General features: G+C 39.8%; 1 protein-coding gene across 1 annotated transcript in view; it reads left to right on the top strand.

Moving 5' to 3' along the window:
* Positions 1-9,814, top strand: part of LOC138965238 (ribitol-5-phosphate xylosyltransferase 1-like) — a gene marked incomplete in the record, with an annotated part of 129,142 nt that extends 119,328 nt beyond the window's left edge. The window contains 1 exon segment of the mRNA XM_070337365.1: positions 1,544-9,814. Within this exon segment, the coding sequence (XP_070193466.1) occupies positions 1,544-1,958 (415 nt within the window).
* Positions 9,815-10,000: the final 186 nt, after the last annotated feature.

Consider the following 10,000-nt stretch of genomic DNA (forward strand, 5'->3'; position numbering starts at 1 on the left):
TACGTCTGTGTGCCTCTCTCTCTCTCTCTTATTTTGTCTCTCTCTCTCTTTCTCTCTCCTTCTCTCCCCCCTCTCTCTCTCTCTCTCTCTCTCTCTCTCTCTCTCTCTCTCTCTCTCTCTCTCTCTCTCTCTCTCTCTCTCTCTCTCTCTCTCTCTGCCTGTTTCTGTCTGTCTGTCTCTCTTTCTCTCACCCAAGAGAGATTAAATACATGCCTTCCAACAGTGTGATCTCACCTTAAACCCTGTGGAACAGAACTTTTGTGTGTGTGTGTGTTTTTTATCAGCAAATTTGAGTGCTAAATTTTGTGTCATTATTTTCAGATAGCTTCCAAAAGAGAGAGAGACGAAACCACTTACCCTAATCCCAGTTGAACAACATGATAACTTAACATTGATTTATTGTTTTCAGGTAACGGTTATAGGAGACAAAAGAGACAAAGAAACTACTCGCACACACTGCAGTAGAGTGATCTCACCCAAATATTGGACAAAAGTTCGAGTACTTGTGCTAAATTTTGTGTCATCATTTTCAGATGGCTTCCAAAAGGGCCAACGAGACTAATAGGAGAGACTACCTGCGCGGCTTACAACAGTGTGATCTCACTTTAAGCCCTGTGGAACAAATCTCTGTCTTTTTTGGTGTCTTTTGGTAACGTAGAGGGGGGAATCAGACGAGGGTGTGGTGTATGTGTGTGTGTGTCTCTGTCTGTGCGTGTGTGTGTGTAGAGCGATTCAGACTAAACTACTGGACCGATCTGTATGAAATTTGACATGAGGGTTCCTGGGAATGATATCCCCGGATGTTTTTTTCTTTTTTTCCATAGATGTCTTTGATGACGTCATATCCGGCTTTTTGTAAAAGTTGAGGCGACACTGTCACACCCTCATTTTTCAATCAAATTGATTGAAATTTTGGCCAAGCAATCTTCGACAAAGGCCGGACTTCGGTATTGCATTTCAGCTTGGTGGCTTAAAAATTAATTAATGACTTTGGTCATTAAAAATCTGAAAATTGTAAAAAAAATAATCTTTTTTATAAAACGATCCAAATTTACGTTCATCTTATTCTTCATCATTTCCTGATTCCAAAAACATTTATAAATATGTTATATTTGAATTAAAAACAAGCTCTGAAAATTAAAAATATAAACATTTTAATCAAAATCAAATTTTCGAAATCAATTAACACTTTCATCTTATTCCTTGTCGGTTCCTGTGATTCCAAAAACATATAGATATGATATGTTTGGATTAAAAACACGCTCAGAAAGTTAAAACGAAGAGAGGTACAGAAAAGCGTGCTATCCTTCTCAGCGCAACTACTACCCCGCTATTCTTGTCAATTTCACTGCCTTTGCCACGAGCGGTGGACTGACGATGCTACGAGTATACATACAGTCTTGCTGAAAAATTGCATTGCGTTCAGTTTCATTCTCTGAGTTCGACAGCTTGACTAAATGTTGTATGTTCGCCTTACGCGACTTGTTTTGTTTGTCTTCAAGTGTGGATTTTTGAGTGCTAAAGTTTGCATCATCATTTTCAGATGGCTTCCAAAAGAGACAGACGAGACCAAGGGAGACTACCTGCACGCCCTACAACAGAGTGATCTCACCCTCAGCCCTGTCGGACAGAACTCTGAGTGCTACCGGATCTACGAGGCCATGGCGTACGGCTCCGTACCGGTCATCGAGGACGTCATGACTCCGGGACTGTGCGGAGCTTCTCCGGCCTCCAAGCTCTTCCCTCTCCGCATCTTGAAGGAACTGGAGGCCCCGGTGATCTATCTCAAGGATTGGAAGACGCTGCCGAAGATTCTTGAGGCTGAGGCGAGGATGAGCCATGAGGAGAAGGTGGAGAGGAGAAAGAGACTTGTGAAGTGGTACGAGAACTTTAAAACTGTCCTCAGGGACAGAATGGTGAAAGTTTTAGAAAACAGGTTTTTTAATATCAATAGATAGTTGGGGTGTTGAGATAGTTAAAAATGTGTGTGTTCAAATTTGTCTTCAGGCTCCATTTGTTTGTATTTGTCTGTTTGTATCAAGCTGATGTCTTTAAACCTGATGACAAAAGCAGTCCATAAGTCTTTTAAAATCAAAAGGCATTTTGTGTTTATACCGGTGGGAAGTGAAGTTGTGTTGTATCATTGCTTATTCAATATGTGTTCAGCTATTTTGTGTGTGTGTGTGTGTGTGTGTGTGTGTGTGTGTGTGTGTGTGTGTGTGTGTGTGTGTGTGTGTGTGTGTGTGTGTTTGCTTGCTTGCATATTTAAAAGGAATATATGCAGCTGTCATGCATTTCTTTTGGTGTGTGCCAGTTTCTGTGGTTGCTTAACAGTTGACAGCCTTGTTTGATGTCAATTTTATCGAAGAAACATTTTTGTTTTGTTTTGTTAAGTAAATAAATACAAAATCAAAAAATGAGAGCTCCACTTGCTGAAGACACATAATATTTGTGTGAAAGTTACACATGGAAATCTCCATTGTATCTCAGGCATAGATCATAATGTTAAATTGTTACTCCCCAAACTAAATTTAGAACTGTCACACATTTCTTAATTTGATATTATTTGTTATATTTACTGTTAAAGTTGATTTAAATGCTAATGTGCATTTGAATTCACAAGAATGGTCCATGGGAACTAAGTTTAAGAATTATGTTTGATACGTGATATACATTTCCTGTTAAAAATAATGCGAGTACCACTTTGTTTGTTTGGTCCATGAGAATGGTCTATTGGAACTTTGCTTAAAGGCACAGTAAGCCTCCCGTAAACCATCACAGATACTGTCAGGCTTTTACACACAGTACAAACACCCTTCCATTTGAACGCTCACCAAACAGGAACATCCTAGGTGCCCTCCGTAAAGAGCGTAAAGAGCGAGCAATTTTCAAAGAATTTATTTTTGCGTGGTTTACCTTACCCCTGAGCCATCATGAACCCGTGTGATCAAGTTTCCCTTTTTCACAATGTAGTCGTCAGTTAGTAATTTGAATGCGACTCGCTGTGAGCTTATCTGCAATAGCATGTTATTAAGTACCTCTGACTATGCACGAAACAAACGGCTGTGGTTCACAAGAACTCGAGCGATGGATTTTGACTGTTCAGAGGAACTGGCGATAGGTATAAACCGTCGTCTGCTACGAGAACCACGACCTTGCGTGACCCTGCTTCTGGGCTTTTCTTTTTTCAAACTTTGAAAACTTCAAATTGTTCTGATCTTGTCTTGATGAAAAAAGAATTATTTTATGATTTAAAAATGTTTGTGTAACAAGCTGTCAGTTTATTATTTAGATTTTAAAAGTTAGGTCTAGCGCCAAAACGCACCACAATCCGATTGTCTCTGACACAATCCGCAAAATTAGTTCTTTGAAAATTGCTCGTTCTTTTCGTAGGGCACCTAGGATGTTCCCGTTTAGTGAGCGTTCAAATGGAAGGGTGTTTGTACTGTGTGTAAAAGCCTGACAGTATCTGTGATGGTTTACGGGAGGCTTACTGTGCCTTTAAGAAATATGTTTGTACATATTTGAGGACTGGCAATTTCGATGATGTTTCGTCAAGTATCGACTGGCTGGCAATTCTTACATTGTTTGGGTCTTCTTGTTTTGGAGATATATTTATGTTGAAAGTGACACTTAACAAGTGGCTCTATCCCATCTCCCCCCTTTCCCCTATACCATCTCCCCCCTTTCCCTCGTCGCGATATAACCTTCGTGGTTGAAAACGACGTTAAACACCAAATAAAGAAAGAAAGAAAGAACATCTTCCCATGTAGACCTCCCTATAAGTCAGCATACATCTGGTGGGGGCCTGGTAGCTCAGTTGGTAGAGCACTGGACTTGTGATCCGAGGGCCACAGGTTCCAATCCGGGCCGGGATGGACTCGGGTCAACTTCATGTGCAGACTCAGAGACGGTATTCATGTCCCACCCCCCGTGGCACTTAAAAGACCTCTGTCATTCTGCCATAAGTGCAGGTGGCTGATCACACCTTAAAACACGCACACACCTGGGTAGCGCCACCCTTGTTGCTGCTAGCTTTCCAAATCAAATCAAATGTTGTTTTACAAGGGTTGTTGCACTGGGAGGAAGCGACTCGAGTTTCCCAGCAATGGGATAATAAAGTATATGAAATGAAAATGTGTTGAGGTCTTTAGCCGGGATAAGAGGATGCATCCACTTGAGCACATACCAACATGAATAAACCTTGCTGTTTATTGTGCTTTTTTTGTGAATTATTTTGTAATTTATAATCCCTGTGCCCGCTAAATGAATTCATCCTGGCTGTTGATTTCTGGTATCTGTCCAAGAAGGAGGATGTGCTTTCATCCATTTAGGAGCTTTGACGGATGTATAGTGGTGAATCCAGTCCCCTGTTTCTTACAGGCGAGAATAGGCGAGATTGGCGAGTGGGGCGAGGAAGTACCATTTCTTGGGCACATCTCGCTGCGAGTGATGCTAGAATTCTCGCCTCGAACGCTAGGTAGCTTTGGGCTTGCTCGCTTGGCGAGAAAACATGGCGGCCACGCAGCTGCCCATCCGATTGGCTGACCATGGTTTTTGACCGACAAGTGCAGACGACCTTTTCGGAATCAACCAATGATGTTTAATGCTTGCAAAGCTAGCCATTAAACCGTTTCATAGACAATCTCGCCTCCTAGCTTCGCGAGCGGCTAGCCGAAATAATATCTCGCCTGAAAGAAACACGCGTCAGATGTTTACATAGGAAGGAATGTATCTTGAGTCTCTTTGTTTGTCTTGTTGTCTAGAGTTTATGAGATGTTTAAATCAAATGTTGGTAGATCTGAGAAAACGAAACTGAGGATGTTGTGATGTAAGGTTTATATTTATTCAGAATATTATCCATACAAGTTTCGGGTTGTTTTTGAAGAACAGCTAAGTGCTTTCTACATTTTATAACAAAGAATAAGGAGAGGCAGATGTGGCAGGAGAGAGAGAGAGAGAGAGAGAGAGAGAGAGAGAGAGAGAGAGAGAGAGAGAGAGAGAGAGAGAGAGAGAGAGAGAGAGAGAGAGAGAGACAGAGAGAGAGAGAGAGAGAGAGAGAGAGAGATAAGTCAGAGACAAAGAGTGACAGGCAGACAGAGTAAAAGAGAGTGATAGACAGAGTAAAAGAGAGAATCTCTGTTTATCTGTCTGTACATTTTGAAATTTATTTATTCGAGACAAACAGAACGCCGAAAAATAAAACGCAAAACGATGTTGGTCAAAACGCTATAGTTTACACAATTTTCTTCCCCCAATTCCACCTTTGGTACAGCCTTCCGTGTTAACGCATGTGTTTGAGTGCGTTTACGTGTGTGTGTGTGGTTTGAGAAGCTTTATCGGTAATGAAAGCCTTCTTTGTGTGATTTGTGGGTTTGATTTTTTAATTCTTTTCTGTTTGACATCTTTTCTTCTTTCATTTTTCCAGCCACAATGTTGGTCACAGTCACTATGTCTGGGTACGTGTGTGAAAAGAAGGGGGAGAGAGAGGGGGGGGGGGGGGGGGTGATCGGGTGGAGAGTAGGAAAGCAAGAGGTGTTGATTCTTCAATAGTCCAATCAAAAACTGCCAATTGTTAAGAAATATATATCGGAAACATTTAATTTATCCATTTTGTATTGTCAAAGTGTGAGTTGTGTGTGTGTGTGTGTGTGTGTGTGTGTGTGTGTGTGTGTGTGTGTGTGTGTGTGTGTGTGTGTGTGTGTTTTCAGTGCATGATGGATCAATGCGTGTGTTTAAAAAAAGGGCTTAGTGTTCAAAGAAATGTTTGTTACTTTCACTGTTATACAGTGGAGATAGATAATTGTTCAGAGTAATTCTTGTTGCTTCTCATCATGTATAGTTTCAATACGAACGTTGTCAATTATCAGTCTAATTGTGATTACACGCTGTTCAAAAGGTTAATGATTATACCTAGGCTATATGTTCACAGTTTACTGTTTGCGGTGAATGTTATCAGCTGCTTGTTTTTTGCCTTTTGGTATCACATGAACTAATATTGAGAACATATTTTCTAGAAGTTCTAGTATTGTCTCAATCGCTTTATGGCCATGTCCTTCCCGTGTAAATTATTCAGCTCCCCATATCAGGCTTTTACCACCAGTGACGGCGTTAGTATTTTTTTCAAACCAGTACGAAAACTTTTATGATGCAAACAGTCCAGAAAAAAACCGGTAGGCTGGTCATTGGAACCAGTAAGAGTCCAACTCAGAGTACTGGTTTTGTTGTTTTACCAGCGAAAAGAAACGATAGTTCTAAAAATCAACCGGTAGGTCATACCGGCAGCCAATTTTGTTCCGGTATTTTCTCATTTCAACCGGTAATTACTGGTTAACGCCAATATTGTACCACTAAAGCTTCTGGCCTTCCACTGCATTTTGAAGAGATTAATTCATACAAAAAATTCACACTTATCTACACAGAAGTCAGCCAGTCTGTTGAATTATGGTATGTGTCCAAATTGAGGGATAGTCTTGTCCCCTATAAAAGCCTGGGCAAAGCTGAGATAGTGAGCGGAACTGTTTTCATGAGAAGGACTGTGCCTGTTATAATGGAAGACTGGCCTTTGCTGTCAAGTTGCATAATTCTAGATTTCATTTTATTACTGCTTTGAAAACAATGCATTTTATCCCTGGTTGCAGCTTTTGCCATTATCGGTTTATTAAGCCTGTAATGCAAAAATTGACAAGAATACATTTAGTTGATCTTCCATACTTCCTCAAGCTTATTTTAAGCAATTAAAGGATCTGTGTGGTGGCATTGCTGCTTTAAAGAATACACCATTCCTGATGTGAATTTAACTTTCATTTATTTGTGTGATTGTTCCTTTGTCACCTGTTTCCTTATTTGTGTAAGAAACATGTGTCTTTGGGAAAATTTGTGTTTTACAATTTACATCAGATATGAAAGTTCGTCTTGTTCACTACTTTTTCCCTTGATTTCTGTATTTTTTAGGAAAAGTAAGAAATGTCAGATCAGTGACAATGAATTTATACGTAAAATGTTACTATGCGTAGTAAAATAATGGTGATTTGGGTGGTTTTTTACAGAGGTAAGAGGAGGTAATACATGTAACCTTGAGTGAAAACAGTTTGGCGCAGGTTGCTTCCCTTGAACCAGAATAGTTTTGCTCTCTGTTCTGACTGCATGATTATTATATCCAGGAGTTTCTGAAAATTATCAAATGAAAAAAAGGTTATTATTTTGTTTCTGATGCCTTCTTTTTCACAGGGATAATCTGTAAAAGCTTGTTTTTTTGTGTGTGGTTTTGTTTGTTTGCTAGCAAAACAATTGTTTTTTCATTTTCATGAAACATTTTCTTGTTCAATTTGTTAAGGGTCTTCCTGTATCAAGCATTCATTTTCTGCTTTGTATTGCAACATTCCATTGAGAAAATGTGTTCTTGTTTTGCATTATTTATTCTAATCTAAAGTACTTTTGTAAATTGCATTGTTGATACGCTTAAAGTGGTGTGTATACATTTCTGTTTAAAAAAAATGACCTATCACTATTTGTTAAACACAATGTATTTTCATTCACGTTAACATGAGAGGGGTGTAGTACTGCACTTCTGTTTCAGTTGATTGTAAATTTGAGATAAATATTCATATGTGAGAACATGCCTGTTTACAAGTGTTCCACAATTTCTGTATCTGTTTAAGGTTTTGATCAAATGGCCCTGAACCTAAAATAACATAAAATGTATTGTTTAAATGAATATACTTTTAACACCGACATGTTTATGTACAAAGTTTCTTTTTTTCCCCAGAACGTTCTTCCATACCAAAGGGCATAAATTAGCATTTTACATGCATGCATTTAACACAGGTACATGTGTGCACGCATACAGGCAGACACACACACACACACGACCAGGCACATGCACACACACACACACACACACAGAGTCACAAACAGCATTGGTCTACAAATCCTTCACTCATTTTACACTCCTTCTTTCAGAAAAAAAACCATTTACATATCTTTTGCTTATTTTCCATGCCCACCGGAAGCATTCTGCTGTATTTATTTCCCGCACTTATCTTTACTGTCTCACATAATTAATGGACACTAGAGCTCTAGACCTCATACTATTTTTGGTCACTCAACAGTTATCAAATGTTCAAAGGCTGCTTCACTTCAGTTTATCACTCTCCTACTCTGCTGCCATTATCACCTTGTACAGTGGAACCCCCCTTTTAAGACCTAAACAAATCTGGGAAAATTGGGTCTTGAAATGGGCGGAGTCTTAAAATGGGTGACATTTTTTACAGAGGTTATGAATAGAAATTAAGTCTTGAGATAAGAAAGTCCTAAAAATGAGTTCTTTTTTTAATTTTTTTTTTTTGGGGGGGGGGTGATCTTAAAAGAGAGGTTCCTCTGTACTGTGCAAGCACACACTCCTGGGGCAGGTGTCATGGGCAAGCACACACTCCTGGGGCCGGTGTCATGGGCAAGCAACAGAGCTGAACGAGTGAAATGCAGTCATCCGACGAAATTCGGTTTTACGAAACAATTACAGACGGCCGGCCGACTGTGCCTCTTCGCACGGCGAGTTTCCTGATTACAGTGCTGCGCTGCGTTCAGAGGGGGCCCGGTAGCTCAGTTGGTAGAGCACTGGAAGGTCGCAGGTTCGAATTCGGGCCGGGACGGACACGGGTCAACTTTATGTGCAGACCCAGAGATCGAGACGGTAGCCATGTCCCAACCCCGTGTCACCACAATGGCACGTAAAAGATCTCGGTCATTCTGCCATAAGTGTAGATGGCTGATACCACCTAAACACGCGTACACTTGTGTATCTCGTCAAAAGCTGTGAGGGCGTAAAACTCGAATCATTTAACCCATTTCTTGTCCTTAGGAGGCCACCTTAAGAGGCCAAATATTTAGCCTGTAGGACATGAAGCTTTCTCTTTTTCCTACTGCGTTCAGGCAACCGCAGTCGGGTGACGAAGGGGTTGTCCGACTGTCAGTGTGACTACCGCGACTCCATGAAACCGGCTCCGGGCAGCCCACTTTTCCCTGAATTCATGGATTTTTGAGAAATGGCAAACTGCTTTAAATCTCGTCAGATTTGTGTCAAGAGTACACAATTTTGAAATACATGTTCAATATTACCTCTACATCCATAAAAACAGAACTTCACGTACAATTTTTTGTACTTGAAGCTTTGAATTGTTTTTCAGAAACAGAAATTCAGGTACATATATTTGTGCTTTTCCTCAGTTGGAGATCTAACGTTACAGCGGTGTAAACGTATCATTTTATTTCTTTGCAACATCTCTTCTGTTAATATCTTTGGCATTTACTGAGCTCAACGTAATAGAGAAAAAAACCAGTTGAATGACAAAAAACTGCTAGTACCTAACTTCTTGAAAATAAGCTTTTATCGCAACGGTTTACAGCGGTAGAAAATATCTTTCTTAGACGTTAGATCCCAACTGTCCATGGGTTTAGAAACTAAAGAGTATCTTTGAATATTTTGATTTTTTTAAATCTTTGACATTTCTACAGCATCAACACGTTGTTGCTTTTCTTGGTGCTGGTTTGAATGGAAATATATTATTATATAATACCCTTATTCATTCTTTAGTTCATGAGTGCGATGTTTGATTTTTGTTTGGTTGTTGCTTGATTTTCATGTATTGAATGTTGCTGATATGGTACATGATATCATTGAGGAGCAGATCGTATATTCTGTGTTTGAGATGAGTGATGTGTACACTGTTTACTGCCAACAAGTGTATTTGACTACCTACAATTGTTCATGCTTGTTTTGTTGTTTTAAAAGTTTGAATAAACGGAACAAGTGATAGACGTGTGTTTGTATTTTTTTCTTTTTTTTTCTCTTTTCTTTCTATTGTGTGTGTGTTTTGTGTTTTGTGTTTGCTCATTGTCATGGTTGAATGTGACAATGCCAGTGTGTGTGTGTGTGTGTGTGTGTGTGTGTGTGTGTGTGTTTATGGGTATGTGTGTGTGTGTGTGTGTGTGTGTGTATGGG

This window comes from Littorina saxatilis, linkage group LG4, assembly GCF_037325665.1.
Source record: "Littorina saxatilis isolate snail1 linkage group LG4, US_GU_Lsax_2.0, whole genome shotgun sequence".
Classification (NCBI taxonomy): Eukaryota; Metazoa; Mollusca; class Gastropoda; order Littorinimorpha; family Littorinidae; genus Littorina; species Littorina saxatilis.